The following is a 17,790-nucleotide window of genomic DNA, read 5'->3' on the forward strand; positions in this document are numbered from 1 at the left end:
TTTATCCAGTCTATCATTGATGAGCATTTAGGTTGGTTCCAAGTCATTGTTATTGTGAATAGTACAGCAATAAACATACGTGTGCATGTGTCTTTATAGTAGAATGATTTATAATCCTTTGGGTATATACCCAGTAATGGGATTGCTGGGTCAAATGGTATTCCATGTCTTCATCATCATTAGAATGACTTTTTAAAGTTAACATGGTTTTTGGAGTACAATGTCTTCACTGTAGTGTAAGATGTTTGAAATATCATGCTTTGGGGAAATCTCTGTATTATACTATCTCTGGATATTTATCTCAAGCTACAAGTACCCAGTGGCATAACATTAGGATTGTTGAATATTTTAGTCCCATATGCTATATTTGTAGTCATAACTGACAGCTTTTCAGAGTGATCTTTAGAAGACTTGTTTTCAGTGACATCCCACAGTTGGAATTGAGAGCTCATAGTTCCAGGAATAAATGCTCTGTATTAAATTTTGTTGCCCCTCCCTACTTCCCTCCCTCTCTTTTGTCTTATTCATATAGGTGACCTTTATAAGCTTTGAAAAACTAGCTTTGATGGAGGTCATCTCAGACTTACGTATTTTTCCCCAAACAGTATTTTGTTGTTCAAATAAAATAATGGAGAGAGCATCTTAAAATATGAGGGATATTAGAAGTATCTGAATATAAGTTGACTCATTCTTTTCTTAAGTATAATTTTACGGGACTGCAGTTGCCATCTTTATAATATCCACATGACTGTTCCAAGTGTAAAGATATTTATCTTAAGAACTGTGTCATGCCTAAGAGCCATTCATAGGGTGCCACTTGTCTGTAAACTGGCCTACTTGTCCTTATGAATAATGAGGGCTGACTAAACTTGATTGAAACGTGAGGAACTTTGTATTTGTAAAAGTTAGCAGTGTTTCTTATTTCAAAGGTTTTATGGCATTCTCTTGCTTATTCTATTAAACCTTTTATTCTTTAAACCTTACAGTGGGCCATATGTGTGAAGTTTGTAAAGTATTAATGATCTTCTTAACCAAAACAAGAAAAAAATTCCAAAGGGTTCCCAGTTCTGTACTGTTTTATCATCTCAAAAGTTTAAATAAGATGTTCTGCTGCCATTGTTGTTTTTACTGTTCACTATATTAGCACTTTCTCTGATGTGCTTTGGAGGTTGATCAATGAATTTCTTAGGCGTTTTGCTGGAATTAATTTATGGGTGTTTGACTAGATGGTGAACAGTAGACTGAAAGAATCTTCAAGTGACCATGTCATTGTTTTCTTGCTGTCTTGTCTTGGTGATTAAGATACAACTCTTTTTAAAACCAAATGGCACTGGTTATCATGTTTCCCAAATCAGAAATCTATTTTAGTTAATATTTTAAAGAAATACGAAGCCATAGCAAAAACCAGTATTATTTTTACTACAGAGCGTTAATGGATGTAAAGAGGTTAGCGAGATATAGTGTTTAATTAATGATGTTTATTTTCACTACATTTAATGAATAATCTTTTTATCTCCTTTAAAGAAAAATAATGTTTATTGGTTAAAGGTAAGAAATGATAGTTAAGACACCAATTTAATTTCAAGATCCTTGACTATATTAGGCATTGTACAATGGATTTCACTTTTCATGAAATGCCTGTTTTCCTACTTTTATTTTTGTTTTTTATTACCATTCAACTTACAGTTTTTCTACCTTTAAAATAAAGATAATGATGAATAAAAATAAAAACATAACATTGTATAAAGCAATACATTTTTGTTCACTTTTGTTAACTTTAAAATGTATGTAGGTAATATTAATATATCACAACAATAGCATAAAGGATAAGGGAGGGAATGGAGTTATATTGGAGAAAATCTTCTATATTTTATTGTAATTAGATTAGTATTAAACTGAGGTAGATTGTGCTACATTAAGATACATTTTATGATCCCTTGAACTACTGCTAAGAAAGTCATTCAATAAATATAATAAAAAATCAATCAAGGATTTAAATGATAGATTAAAATTTTTTATTGCAAAAGAAGACAATAAAGGAGGAACAGGAGACTGAGAAGAACAGGAGACATGAAGAAAACATGGCAAACGTAAACCCAGCCATATCAATAATCACATTATATGTAGATGTTCTAAACATTTCCAAAGGCAGAGATTGTCAGATTAGATTAAAAAATAACAAGATGCAATTATGTACTCTCTACAAGAGACATATCGTAGATTCAGAGATACAAATAGGTTGAAAATAAGAAGATAGAAAAAGATATGCCATGCAGACAGTAAGCACCAGAGAGCTGGAGTAACTATATTAAATTTCAGACAAAATACAGCAAAAATAAGAAATATTACTTGAGATAAATAGAACCATTTCAAAATGATAAAAGGATCAAGACATCAGAAAGACATAGCAATTGGAAATGTATACACACCTACAACAGGTCTCAAAGTCTGTGAAGCAAAACTAACTGAATTAAAAGGAGAAATAGGCAATTCACCAGTAACTGATTACAGTTTTCCACTCTCAATAATTGATAGAACAGCTAGACAGAAAATAAAATGGGATATAGAAGATTTGAAGAACACTCAGCCAACTCTACCTAACTCACATGTAAAGAATACATATTTTTTCAAGTACACATGGAACATTCTCCAGAATACATCATAAGGGAGGCCATAAAATAAATCTCAGTTCATCTAAGAGGACTGATACCATACAATGTGTGTTTTCTAATCACAATGCAATTAAAATTGAAATTAACAACAAAAGAAATTCTGGAAAATTCCCAAATTTTGGAAATTAGGCAACACACAGCCAGATAACCACTAGGTCAAAGAAGAAATCACAATAGATTTTTTTTTTTTTTTTTTTTTGAGATGAAGTCTCATTCTGTCACCCAGGCTGGATTGTAGTGGCGCCATCTCAGCTCACTACAACCTCCGCCTCCCAGGTTCAAGCGATTCTCCTGCCACGGCCTCCTGAATAGCCACCATGCCCAGCTAATTTTTTGTATTTTTAGTAGAGATGGGGTTTCACCGTTTTGGCCAGGCTAGTTTGGAACTCCTGACCTCAGGTGATCCACCCACCTCAGCCTCCCAAAGTGTTGGGATTGCAGGCGTGAGCCACCACACCCATCCAGAAATCAAAGTAGATTTTAAAATATTTTGGAGTGAAAGAAAATGAAAATGTAACATATCAAAATTATAGAATATTAAAATTATAGAATGCAGATAAGGCAGTATTTAGAAGGAAATGTATAGCTTTCAACACCTATATCAAAAAGAAGAAAAGTCTGAAGTGGATAACCTGAGCCTCAACCTGAAGAAACTACAGAAAGAAGGACCAATTAAAACCAAAGTGAGTCAATGAAAGGAAATAATAAAGATTAGAACAGAGCTCAATAAAATAGAAAACAGAAAAGCAATAGCAAAAATCAGCTTATTAGATCTGTTAATCTTTCCAAAGACTAAAGGATTTATTAATCTAAAGACTAGACTAAAAGTTTAGTCTTTGAAAAGATTAATAAATTTGACAAGCCTTTAACTAGATTGATCAAGAAAAAAGAAAAGATAAAGATTAGCAAAATCAGGAATGAAAGAAAGAGCAGTGCTATGGCTCCTGCAGAAGTTTATAAGGATTATAAAGAAATGTTATGACCATCTTTATGCCAATAAATTAGACAATTTAGATGAAGTGAACAATTTTCTTAAAAGATACAAATTATCAGAACAGAAGTTCTGAATAGACCTGTAATTTAAAAATTGAATTAGGCTGGGCGCAGTGGCTCAAGCCTGTAATCTTAGCACCTGGGGAGGCCAAGGCGGGCAGATCACTTGAGGCCAGGGGTTCGAGACCAGCCTGGCCATCATAGCAAAACCCCATCTCTACTAAAAATACAAAAATTAGCCAGGCGTGGTGGCACACCTCTATAGTCCCAGCTACTTGGGAGGCTGAGGCATGAGAATTGCTTGAACCCAGGAGGCGGAGGTTGCTGTGAGCTGAGATCATGCAACTGCACTCCAGCCTGGGCAACAGAGCAAGACTGCTTCAAAAAACAATAATTGAATTAGTAATTTTAAATATTTCCATAAAGAAAAGCCCAGGCCAAGATGATTTCACTGGTAAATTCTATAAAATGTTTACAGAAGAGATAACATCAATTCTTCCCATACTCTTTCAGAAAATAGATGCCAATATTCTATATGAACAAGCAGTATTATCCTGATACCAAAGTCATACAGAGACATAAGAGAGCGACAGACCAATATTCTTCATGAATATAGATGTAAAAATTCTTAATCATATTAGCATACTGAATCCAGCCACCCATAAGAAAGATTATAAATTCCAATTAGAATTTATCCCAGAAATGGAAGGTTGGCTTAACATCTGAAATCAGTCAATGTAAGGTACCATAATAAACAATAAAATCATAGAATAGAAGATAAAAACCCTATATGATCATTTCAAGATTCAGAAAAAGTGCCGGGCGCGGTGGCTCACTCTTGTAATCCCAGCACTTTGGGTGGCCGAGGCGGGTGGATCACGAGGTCAGGAGATCGAGACCACGGTGAAACCCCATTTCTACTAAAAATACAAAAAATTAGCCGGGCGTGGTGGCGGGCACCTGTAGTCCCAGCTACTCGGAGAGGCTGAGGCAGGAGAATGGCATGAACCCGGGAGGCGGAGCTTGCAGTGAGCCGAGATTGCGCCACTGCACTCCAGCCTGGGCGACAGAGCAAGACTCCGTCTCAAAAAAAAAAAAAAAAAGATTCAGAAAAAGCATTTGACAGGCAACACTCACTGATAATAAGAAATACTGGCCGGGCACGATGGCTCACACCTGTAATCCCAGCACTTTGGGAGGCTGAGGCGGGCGGATCACAAGGTCAGGAGATCGAGACCATCCTGGCTGACACAGTGAAACCCCATCTCTACTAAAAATACAAAAAATTAGCTGGGCATGGTGGCGGGTGCCTGTAGTCCCAGCTACTCAGGAGGCTGAGGCAGGAGAATGGCGTGAACCTGGAGGCAGAGCTTGCAGTGAGTCGAGTTTGCACCACTGCACTCCAGCCTGCGTGACAGAGTGAGACTCCGTCTCAAAAAAAAAAAAGTTTAAAAAAAGAAATCTCAACACACTAGGAATGAAAGGGAATTTTTCCAACCTGATAAAGAGCATCTACAAAAACCCACAGCTAGTATCTTATTCCATGGTGAAAAGCTGAATGTTTTCTCCCCAAGACTGGGAACAAGGCAAAGAAGTTCTACTCTGACATCTATTCAACATTGTACTGAAGGTTTTAGCCAGTGTGGTCAGGCAAGAAAAAGAAGTAATAGGCATCCAGATTGGAAAGGAAGAAATAAAACTGTCTTATCTGACAACCTATAGGTAGAAAATCCTAAGGAATGCACACACACACACACACGCAAAAGCTACTAAAACTAACAAACATGTTTGGAAGGGTCACAGGAGCCAAGATCAGCATTTAAAAATCTATTGTATTTCTATATACTGAGAGTGAACAACCTAAAAATGAAATTAAGAAACAATTCCACTTACAGTAGCATCAAAAAGAATAAAATAGTTGGGTATAAATTTAACAAAATAAGTATAAGACTTGTACAATGAAAAGTACAAAAATTGCTGAGAAAATTAAAGATCTAAACAAATACACATTTACATATTTATGGTTTAGAAGATTCAGTGTTGTCAAGAGGGCAGTTCTCCCCAAAATGATCTATAAATTCCACACAATTCCTATCCAAATCCCAGCAGACGTTTTTTTAGAAACTAACAAGCCAATCCTAAAATGTATGTGGTAATGCAAAAGACCTAGAAATAGCCAAACCAATTTTGAGAACGAACTAACTTTGAGGACTTAGACTGCCTCATTTCAAAACTTATAAATCTGTAGTAATCAACATAATACAATATTGGCACAATATCTACAGGGATATAGACCAAAGAAACACAATTAAAATTCTAGGGAAGAAGCCTCACATTGATTGGCAATGGATTTTCAACAAAGATGCCAAGACAGTCTGATTGCTGAGACAATTAGAAATTGATATGCTGGGGCCAGGTGTGGTGGCTCACGCCTGTAATTCCAGCACTGTGGAAGGCTGAGGTGAGAGGATCGCTTGAGCCCAGGAGTTCAAGACCAGCCTGAGCAACATGACAAAATTCCATCTGTACAAAAAATACAAACAAAAATTAGCCAGCATGGTGATGTGCACCTGTAATCCCAGCTACTAGAGAGGCTGAGGTGGGAGGATTGCTTGAGCCCAGGAGGTTGAGGCTGCAGGGAGCCAAGAGTGTGCCACTGCACTCAAGCCTGGGCAACAGAGTGAGACCTTGTCTCAAAAATAAATCCATATGCCAAAAAAAAAAAAAATTAGAGCCACACCTCAGACCATACATAAAAATGAAATGAACTCAAAATGGATCATAAGCGCTTTTTGAGGAAGACGCGGTCGTAGGTGCTGAGGATATCTGGTCCACACGCTCCTGCTCCTGACTCACCGCTGTTCGCTCTCACCGAGGAACAAGTCAGTCAGGAAGCCGCGCAGCAGCCATGGCTTTTAAGGATACCGGAAAAACACCCGTGGAGCCGGAGGTGGCAATTCACCGAATTCGAATCACCCTAACAAGCCGCAATGTAAAATCCCTGGAAAAGGTGTGTGCTGACTTGATCAGAGGCGCAAAAGAAAAGAATCTCAAAGTGAAAGGACCAGTTCAAATGCCTACCAAGACTTTGAGAATCACTACAAGAAAAACTCCTTGTGGTGAAGGTTCTAAGGCGTGGGATCGTTTCCAGATGAGAATTCACAAGCGACTCAGTGACTTGCACAGTCCTTCTGAGATTGTTAAGCAGATTACTTCCATCAGTATTGAGCCAGGAGTTGAGGTGGAAGTCACCATTGCAGATGCTTAAGTCAACTATTTTAATAAATTGATTACCAGTTGTTAAAAAAAAAAATGGATCATAAGCCTAAGCATAAGGGTTAAACTATAAACTCTGAAAAGAAAAATAGGAGAAAATGTTCATGCTCTGGGGTTAGGCAAAGAGTTCTTAGAAATGATACCAAAAGCACAGCCATAAAAGAAAAATTGGTAAATTGGAATTTATAAAAATTAACAATTTCTGCTCTTTAAAAGATGATCTTAAGAGAATGAAAAGACAAATGACAGACTGGGAAAAAATATTTGCAAATCATATATATGACAAAGGACTTGTATCTAGAACTAAAAAAAATTATTAGAACTCAATAAAATAACCCAGCGTAAAAATGGACAAAAGATTGAATAGGCTGGGCGCAGTGGCTCACACCTGTAATCCCAGCACTTTGGGAGGCCAAGGCGGGTGGATCACGAGGTCAGGAGATCGAGACCATCCTGGCTAACACGGTGAAACCCTGTCTCTACTAAAAATACAAAAAATTAGCCGGGCGAGGTGGCAGGCGCCTGTAGTCCCAGCTACACGGGAGGCTGAGGCAGGAGAATGGCGTGAACCCTGGGGGGCGGAGCCTGCAGTGAGCCGAGATTGTGCCAGTGCACTCCAGCCTGGGTGAAAGAGCGAGACTCCGTCTCAAAAAAAAAAAAAAAAAAAAAAAGGTTTGAATAGATATTTTGCTTAAGAATATATAAAAGGGGCTAATAGACACATAAAAAGATGCCCAACTTCGTTAGTCACTAGGGAAATGCAAATTAAAAGCACTGTGAGATACCCACTACAATGGCCATAATCAAAAAAAAAAAGACAATACTGCTGGGCACATTCACATGCACCTGTAATCCCAGCTACTTGTGAGGCAGAGGATGGCAGGGAAGGATTGTTTGACAACAGAAGTTTGAAGTTTGAGACTAGCCGGGGCACCACAGCAAGACCCCTTTCTCAAAAAAAAAAAAAAGACAATATCAAATGTTGGTGAGGATGTGGAGAAACTGAAACCCTCATACATTGCTGGCAGGAATATAAAATGGTACAGCCTCTTTGGAAAACAGATTGATAGTTTCTTTAAAAGTTAGACATAAACTTACCATATGGCCCTGCAATATCAGTCCCTGAAATCTACACAAGAAAAATTAACACATTTACATACATAAACATGTACACAAATGTTCATAGGAGCATTATTCGTAATAGCCAAAAACTAGGAACAATCCAAATATCTATCAGCTGGGGACTGAATAAACCAAATGTAGTATATCCATACAACAGAATAGTATTCAGCAATAAAACAGAATGAAGTCTTCTTGTACGCTTACCACTTGAGTGAACTTTGAAAACATTATTCGGCCAGGCGCAGTGGCTCAAGCCTGTAATCCCAGCACTTTGGGAGGCTGAGACAGGTAGGATTGCTTGAGCTCAGGAGTTTGAGATTACGCTAAGCAACATAGCAAGACCTCATCTCTACCGAAAAAAAAAAAAACAAACAAAAAAACACGTCAGCCTCAGCATGGTGGTGTGTGCCTGTAGTCCCAGCTACTTGGGAGGCTGAGGTGGGAGGATTGCTTGAGCCTGGGAGGTGGAGGCCACAGTGAGCCAAGATCAAGGCTGCAGTAAGCTGTGATCACACCACTGCACTCCAACCTGGGCAAAGAACAAGACCCTGACTCCAGAAAGAAAGAAAGAAAGAAAAAAAGATATTATGCTAAGGGAATGATGTCAGACACGAGGAACAATTTGTATGATTCTGTTTATATGAACTATCCAGAAAAGGCACACTGGTAGAGAGAAAAAGCAGATTGTAGGGCTGGGGTGAGAGTGATGATTAACTGCAAACTGGCACAAGAGAACTATTTGTAGTGATGGAAAGGTTCTAAGACTGGATTGTGGTGGTGGTTGCCCAACTTTATGAACTTACTAAAAATCATCCAATAATATACTTATTGCAGGTAAGTTTATGGTATGTAATTTATACTTCATTTTTAAAGGATTTTTCTCACTTTTTTGACCTTTTGTGCTTAAATTTTGAGAGCTCTTCTAAGTCCTTATGTGACAATTGATTTGTTTACACTGTCATATAAGCTGTCTGATTTATGCATTTAATATCTATCTCATAAGAATAACAACCTTTAAAAGAAATACCTATTTATATACATACCTTTGTTTCAAATTTATTCTTCCAACCTCTTCGTGTTTCTCAGTTCTGGCTAAATGGCTTTTGATTCTCAACGGAAGTTTACTATTCATTGTATGTTACTGTCTTGTGTTTGACAGATATTTTTCAGGATGACATTAACTTTTAGAAACCACACCATGGAACAATTTTTTATATATTTTTGATGTCTTTTGTTAAATTCTTTAACGTATTTTCTCAATGAAAATATAAAGTCTTATTTCTGAAATGTACCTTGATTTTAATTATATGCTTATCTTTCCTTTTAAACTAGAATATGCTTCTCTGGGATCACTCTATGATTACATTAACAGTAATAGAAGTGAGGAGATGGATATGGATCACATTATGACCTGGGCCACTGATGTAGCCAAAGGTAATAATATTTGGTATATTCTTATAGAATTAGTGGGGTGCATTTTCCCCTCCTGAAATGGGGACTTAACGTCAGAAAATGTTTTATTCTATCTTTAGATGTTCTTTTTTCAGACCAAAAGTAGTAAGAATTCCACAGCTGATGGTACAGATAATATTTTAGGTCATTGCCTTTCCACTCCTGAATTCCTTTTCTCTTCCTCTTTTCTCTACTTTATTTCTATGCATGAAATCTAGTTGTAGCTTCAGGGCAGACATGTTTGTCATGTTTTGTGATATTATAATTGACTAGCTTGCTTGACACATTAAATGGAAAAATCATAATTCTGTTGTTCTGAAAGTCTCTACTTAGACTCAGTATCCAGAAAACATGATTTATTGTAGGATTAGTTCTACTCATTTTGTATATATAACATGCTAAAAATAGAAACCACTTGCAAAAAAATTTTTTATTTGTCCTGCCATGTAAAAGCAATTCAGATTTTATTTTACATTTAATGTAAACTTACTTAGGCATCGCTGTTGGAATTAAATATTTTTAATACACCAAACCCCTAAACAAGGTGCCCAGTCTTTTTTCTCATACATTCTTGTATAGATGAATGCTTTCTAAAGCAATTCAAACTTCATTTATTTTTATCTTTTTTTTTTCCATTTTCCTAACTGAACATTTCTGGGCTTTATTTATAACTGTCAGAGTTGCTTTGGAAACAACTTCATCTAAATAATGAACACTGACAGTTATATTTGTATTCTAGCAACCCCTACAAAGTGTGCCTGAATTTTCCTGGGGCAACTAACTCCTTTACATTTTACTACTCCATTCTCTACAAGCATCTCTTTACAAAGCAAATATAATGTGATTTAGCACTCAGTAAGGGGAGCAACTCATACGTTGATTTCACTGTGTGACTTCCAAAAGTAGTAGTCTTTCCTTTGGGGAATTGTCTATTTCAAGTTTCATCAACACCTACCAAATTCTTCAAATAGGGAAAGTGAAAAAAAAATTTTTTTGAGTTTCATGCTAGATGCTGCTGCTGAATGATGCCTCATTACATTATAAAAATAATAAGCTCTGTGTTTAGGGTGGTGTACCTGACTTTATGTTAACTTGCTTAATTGTGTATTAACGCATCGGGCATCTCAAATCATGCTTAAACTTTCATATTCTTAAAGATATTTTCATGTAATATCATAGTGACTTCTCTGCACGTCAGTAGAACACAAGGACCAGCTCTCTGTAAGCAAGGTGATGTGCCTTTATTAGGAGCTGCCTGCAGCATTGTGGAAATACCCTTAAATAATGTAAATGCATATATAGGTGATACTTAACTTACAGCACATCACCTTACACACATTTGCATTTAGGGTGCTCAGCCAGTTACACCCATGTTATTACTTATTGGCTCCTGGAATAGATAGACAGCAAACAAAACAGCTAACATCAGTCACCCTGCTTCCTGCTGTGCTCTACTTAAGCATCCCTGGTTCCCAGCCCGGGAACCTCTTCTCCCTGCACCCCCTTAACCACATGCCACATCATCCCGACAGAGGGGTAAGTCTCTTGGCTCCACATCAGCTGAGTCATTCTTGGTGTTTTCTCAAGAGTGCTAGTGCTCTGCATCAGAAGGGCAAGGAAGAGAAGGAATCGAATTAGGTAGCAAACTGGGCCTGGTGCAGTGGCTTACGCCTATAATCCCAGCACTTTGGGAGGCCGAGGCGGGTGGATCACTTGAGGCCAGGAGTTTGAGATCAGCCTGGCCAACAAGGCGAAACCCTGTCTCTACTAAAAATACAAAAAATTAGCTGGGCGTGGTGGTGCACTACTCGCCTGTAGTCCCGGCTCCTCAGGAGGCTGAGGCAGGAGAATCGCTCAAACCCCAGAGGTTTGCAGTGAGCCAACATCAAGCCACTGCACTCCAGCCAGAGTGAGACTCAGTCTAGAAAAAAAATAGTAATAATTAGGTAGAAAACTGGTACTAGAATTAAAAATAAGGAAGGAGAGGCCAGGCACGGTGGCTCATGCCTATAATGCTAGCACTTTGGGAAGCCGAGGAAGGCGGATCACCTGAGGTCAGGAGTTCGAGACCAGCCTGACCAACATGGAGAAACCCTGTTTCTACTAAAAATACAAATTTAGCCGGGCATAGTGGCGCATGTCTGTAATCCCAGCTACTCAGGAGGCTAAGGCAGGAGAATCACTTGAACCCGGGAGGCGGAGGTTGCGGTGAGCCAAGATTGGGCCATTGCACTCCAGCCTGGGCAACCGAGTGAGACTCCGTCTCAAAAATATAAAAATAAAAAAAGGGAAGGAGAGAATGGAATTGGACCCCCTGATGGTGTCCAAAACTGCAGATTAATAAAATCCCTTTTGCCTGTCTGGCTAATGTGTTTGACCTCAGGTGAGAAGAGTAAGGCAGAGAAGAGGCTTGTATGTTTATGGACGCAAGTAATACTTAACATTTAAAAATCCTTTAAGATGGCCCATAAAAAAAACAAATCAAGGCTTTAGGAATTACTTCAGCTTTCTCTGATAAGCTGGGTGTAGAACTTAAGAATTTAAGAGATTAAGTAGAAAGGCTTGATTTTTGTTGATTCTGTTTCAAATTCAGCTATGTACCTTTCAGTTTAACCTATGATCGAATCCACTGGAGCAATGATATGTTGAGAAATCAAAAAATGAATATTTTAAGTAAAGGTTGATTCATTCATTTTAAAATAGGCATTGCTCAGCATCATTGCTGTTGAGAAAATATCTCCTCAAAGCAAAAAAGATTCTCTTCTTTCTAGATGTGAGGATAATGGAGGGTGGACCAGCAAGTATATATGAAATTGCTGCAAGTTGATCAGCAATGCTTAAAAGGAACAATTAAAGCAGATAAACTCCAATCCACTTTCAAAATGGTCACCACTCATTCCAGTTGTCCCCAAAAGTCTCCTCAGTTACACTTGCCAATTCTTTTTTTTAGGAAACCCTGAATGTACACCTGATGAAAGTATTTTTCAGCCTTCTTAATTGTTTGCAATAAATATAAGGCAGAATTATAGATGGATCTACAAAAACATTAAATAGAATTTTATGTGAGTGTGATGACTATTGTTTATATGAAATATTATTTAAATGTATACTATGCATCGTACACTAATACTTTATGGTACTTTTTTCTTATAATCTTCCATGAGGAAGGAAAGTGCCTATATTTAAAGCTTTTGTATTTGAGTCTTGTTTTTTGAAATCTTGTCAGCAAGTGTAGAAACTATCTCTACCAGTAGTAGTAATTATACAGATTCTACCTGAAAAATTATTAAGGAATTTGATTCTAAAGCAAGAGAGAGGTAACTATGAAATCCAGTCATATAGATTATTAAATGCTACCCAAGTTGTAACTACTGAATTTTTGCAGTTTGAGGGATGTAGAACTTCATATCAGAAGAGAAATTTCCTTTATCCCAGTTACATCTTATTTAAGATCACATAATTACTAATACTTGTGTTAACTTGACTCTTCAGTGATATCATTAAATGGCAAGAGTTTAAATTTTCTTTATCCTTTCACGATTCTTCAATATATAATAATTAAAATAGTAGAAGAATAAAGATTTAAAAATTAACCTCTCTATATGCTTTAAAAAGCCAAAGCCTCTTATTAAATTATTTTCAGTGCATTGTTCATTTTAAAAAGAAGCCTGTTTGATTTGGAGGTGAGGGGGAGGCTATTTCTGCCATTAGTTAGAAAAGACAACTTGAGAAATAAAGAGGATATATTTTAGTAGAAAATCATCCTTTTTTTATTCTAAAGGGGTAGACAATATGTAAATGCAGAAAGAGTCAAAAATTACTAAGAGGGTAACCATAAAATGTGTCTTTAAAGTATAATTTTTGATTCAAAATAATAAAGCTCTATAAAGTTTATATACACCCAATATACTGATGTAATTTGATTTACATCCTAAATATGATGGAAAGAATTTTGGAGTATGTTGAAATACAGATTATCTCAAAGATTTATCCTTGTAAAAGGAATGAAATACTTTGTAACTACTGTATACTTTTTTATCTGAAGATCGTAAAATTATTTACCCACCGTAACTAATCAGTCCTCCCAGTTCTCCTCACCACTACCCCACATCCACTCCCAGGTCTTGTTGGAATGGGTACTGAGAAAAAGCCAAGCTGCAGCTGGGTAACCATAGACATCCAGAACTTTGGTAACTGGACATCAGAATCTGCAGTTGGGTACCTGCAGACAACCAGATGAAAACCGCAAATTTTACTCAGAACTTTGGCAGATTTAGAAGGTAGTTGGTAGCGGAATACCTTAGTCGTGGAGCCCTCCTTTCAGTGGTTACTGTGCTATTTTCATGCAGACTGCAGAAAATTAAGGTGTCCTTATTAGGTATTGTAAAAAGCTAGATTTACATCCACAGTCAAATTCCAAACTCTAAGAGATTAAAGCTTATAAATTTGACTTCACATATACACGTTACTAATGTAGACATATTCTGTTTTCATTTTATCAGTCATGGAAGAATAAGACGTGAATTAGTTTCTGCTCTTGAGTTCTTTGCAAAACTATGGAAGGTAATACTGATGTAATGTTGAAAAATATTAATAGGCCTTTATTTCTTCTTGTGTGAAAAGGAATGCACTATTTACATATGGAGGCTCCTGTCAAGGTGATTCACAGAGACCTCAAGTCAAGAAATGGTAATGTAGTTATGTTTTTATTTTACCTATTTTATTACAAATTACATACACTTGGGTGTAGAAATGAGCATCATTCTTTTACATATCTTTTGTAACCTACTATTGGACTCACTGCTGATACCATGGAAGCCTTTCTACTGTCAATAAATAACAAAAATCTCGATATTATTTGAAGAAGCTGCATAGTATTTCACTGTATAAATATAGCCCAGAATGTGGACATTTGAATTGTTTACATTTTTTCTCTGATAAGAAATGTTGGGCTTAATATTTCAGCCAAATTTTTCAAGACATCCCTAATTATTTCCCTAGAATCATTTTCTAAAAGAGATACTGCTGTGTCAAAGTATGCAGTCATATATTTTTAGTCTTCTATTTTTAGGTGGCTTTGTGCACTATCAATTTTGAATTTTGTTCTTGTTGCATCTGAATTGCATGGTGTGAATTGTTGATGCCAGTCATGCCTGTATTACCTGGAGTAGTGCCCAGAAATGAGCCACATGTTTGGAAGTTTGGAAAGTAAAGGCTCTCTTTTTCTTCTTTCTCTTCTTCTGTACTTTCTGAAGCTTATTTATGGCCCTGTATTTTATAATTTGGAGGGTGAGCATTTTAAAATAACTTTCAGGATTAGACATTACCTTCAAGTAGGAGTGGTAACAGAATGCTTCTTCTGTTACATCACTTCAGAGTTATCTGAGAAAGGCAGTAGGGTTATAGCACTAGCTAAAGTAAACATCAGAGTTTGCCACTTTTTTGAATACCCTCCAATCAACTAATTATTTACATGCTTTCTAAATGCTCCTTCTCAGTAAGGAGGAAGAGAACTATCTATTTTTGGGAGATCTTTAATTAAAATGAGTATATGCTAATAGTATGATCCTTAGAATGGGTGGTGATGACAAGTAGTGGAAGAGGACCAGGGAATGAATCGATCAGGTACCCTTGCACGTGCCTCAGGACTGTGAGGTTTGTGTGTGTGTGTTTAGCAGGGGGTGAAGGGATGGGGGCGGGGAGGGAAGTTATCGGCACCTGCCACTCATCAGTAGTCCAGGTTGGACCACCAATTTAACCCTATCTGCTTGTCCTTTCCTCTTCTAGGTTATCATGTATTCTTTGGTTCTTCTTAAACATAAGCTTCCTGGAACTAAGCACTTTTGATATATGGTCAGCTAACAGGAAGTCATTAGGAAATAATCTAGACTGTAGTAGAAAAGATCAGAGTTTTATGAATTTGTAAATTTTCAGTTCATGCTTAGAATTTCAATTTAACTATGTCATTTGGCCGGGCGTGGTGGCTCACGCCTGTAATCCCAGCACTTTGGGAGGCCGAGGTGGGCGGATCACGAGGTCAGGAGATCGAGACCATCTTGGCTTACAGAGTGAAAACCTGTCTCTACTAAAAAAATACAAAAAATTAGCTGGGCGAGGTGGCGGGTGCCTGTAGTCCCAGCTACTCAGGAGGCTGAGGCAGGAGAATGGCGTGAACCCCGGGGGGCAGAGCCTGCAGTGAGCCGAGATAGTGCCACTGCACTCCAGCCTGGGCGACAGCGAGACTCTGTCTCAAAAAAAAAAAAAACTATGTCATTTGACTTCAGTATATCTTAAATCTTCTACAAAAGAGGAATGATTAACTAAATTATGGATTTATCCTTGCTATCATTATGAAGACATATTTTGTCTATATTGTTATATAAACAATAGAGAATGTCCCCATTTTAAAAAGTTACAGTTATATGTATTATAGTTACTAAATAGGAACACACATAGACTCATATTGAAAGAATATAGACCTAACTTATAGTAATTCTTTTTCCCTTGGAAAGGTAACCAGAGTTTCACTTTCTATGTTATGTATTTTTATAATGGCAGTTTTTCTAATGAGCACTTGTTAATCTTACAATGAGAAAGCTGAATATAAAATTAATAATATTTGCATTTCTATTTGTAAAAGTTTATAGCTTACTACTTATAGTATCAGGTTTACCCTGAGGCTATTTTCAAATATTAGATCATACAAAGATCATTTTCCCTCCTTGGTAAAATCATCAGTAACTAGTAAGTATTGATCATCTGTCATGTTCAAGGCACTGCACGGTTTACAACAGAAACATCTGAAACAGTTCTTCAGAACTTTATCCTTGGACTCATCTCCTCGGACTCATCTCCTCTTATGCTCTGATTCTTGCGTTCCCATAAAAACCCTATTACATATTAACACTCAAAAACAGATCTCAACTTTAAAATTATGTACCTATCTGCTGATTAGACACATCCGCATAGATGTTTTTTAAGACCCTAAAATATATTATGTCCAAATTAATCTTTTCATTTTCTCCCTAACCCCAAAAAATCATCCCTGCATTTCCTTTACTGAGTGGCAATACTGTTTGCCCAAGCCAGAAATGAGATAAATAGTAGTTACAGTTTAAAGCCAGAGCTCCTATTCTAACCATTAATCTGTATTGCTTCTTTATCTGATTTTATCCTTGAGTTCGCTTCCTTCTCCCCCAATATCCAGCCATTCATCAAGCCTAGGTGATCCTACATCCTAAATATTTTTTGACTCAGTCAACTTTTCTCCTGTCCTTTGCCACTGCCTTAGTACAGGTGTCCTCATCTGTCTGCTGGACCAGAAAACCTTGAGTGCAAAGTGATCCCCTTGCCTCCAGGTCTATTCTTCTCTGCCATAGTCTGCCCTCTGCACCTTTGCTCATTTCATTCCGCCACACAAAATTGTTCGCTGGCTCTTTCTGTTCTTGACCTGGCCCCTACCTTCCAAAATTGCCATGCGTTTTTTGTCTGCTCCTGAGTTTTTGCATAGGCTCTCTCTTCTGCCTAGGAAACTACTTTCCTCCCTCAGCCCTCCTCTTTCTGGTTAACTCTTGTGTTTTTCAGGTTTTAGCATAAGCATCATTTCTTACAGGAAACTTCATCTGACCTCCCTCGACATAGATATCATTGTTCTTTGGCTCTATAGTATTGTTTGTTTCTCTCATCATGGAATCTATCCCACTTTGTTGTAGATGTTTATTTAATTGTTTCTCTGATAAGAATATAAACCCCCTGAGAGCAAAGACAGTGGCAGACTTGCTTACAGTCCTGTTCCACAGCATTGTACATGGCCTTACCCCACAGTGGCCTCAGCAAATATTTATTAAATGAATGAATTTATGAACAAGTGAATGAATATTCTCTCCACCTTTAACAAAAATCACTCAGTTGGTTGGAAACCCTATATATAATATGAAGTAGTAAAGCTAATGACTACCTCAGTATCACATTGGCAGTACACAGGCAGAACCCAGGTAAAAATTCGGTTCTCCTAACTACTACTAATATGTGCCTTTCTTACTGGATAGTACTGCATTTGGATAAAACAAGTGTCTCAGAAGCCTTTTTAATCAGTACCTAATGGAATTAAGTTTTTGTTTTAATGTCAGCCCCCTTTTGCAAAATCCTCAATGCTGTAAATACATTGATTTCACCTTTCATAATCCCATATTGAAGCCAGAAATAGAAGTTTATGGTTTTCCTTCCTTCCTTCCTTTCTCTCTCTCTCTCTCTCTCTCTTTCTTTCTTTCTTTCT

The 17,790-nt window shown here is 37.2% G+C and overlaps 2 protein-coding genes across 5 annotated transcripts in view; both read left to right on the plus strand.

Moving 5' to 3' along the window:
• MAP3K20 (mitogen-activated protein kinase kinase kinase 20) overlaps positions 1–17,790 on the plus strand; it is a 204,406-nt gene that overhangs the window by 106,747 nt on the left and 79,869 nt on the right. For all 4 annotated transcript variants that reach the window (XM_063644683.1, XM_055289760.2, XM_063644684.1 and 1 more), the window contains exons 4-5: positions 9,396–9,497; positions 14,139–14,204. In XM_063644683.1, the coding sequence (XP_063500753.1) occupies positions 9,396–9,497; positions 14,139–14,204 (168 nt within the window). The remainder of the gene's footprint in view (positions 1–9,395; positions 9,498–14,138; positions 14,205–17,790) is intronic.
• LOC129488058 (small ribosomal subunit protein uS10-like) lies at positions 5,150–7,762 on the plus strand. The gene has a single exon (XM_063645596.1). The coding sequence runs from the start codon at positions 6,574–6,576 to the stop codon at positions 6,931–6,933; it is 360 nt and encodes a 119-aa protein (XP_063501666.1). The 5' UTR covers positions 5,150–6,573; the 3' UTR covers positions 6,934–7,762.

The sequence above is a fragment of the Symphalangus syndactylus genome, chromosome 8, assembly GCF_028878055.3.
Source record: "Symphalangus syndactylus isolate Jambi chromosome 8, NHGRI_mSymSyn1-v2.1_pri, whole genome shotgun sequence".
NCBI lineage: Eukaryota > Metazoa > Chordata > Mammalia > Primates > Hylobatidae > Symphalangus > Symphalangus syndactylus.

Bases quoted from the DNA above. Each gene is read 5' to 3' on its own strand.
- LOC129488058 (XM_063645596.1), top strand. From the start codon at position 6,574: ATGGCTTTTAAGGATACCGGAAAAACACCCGTGGAGCCGGAGGTGGCA.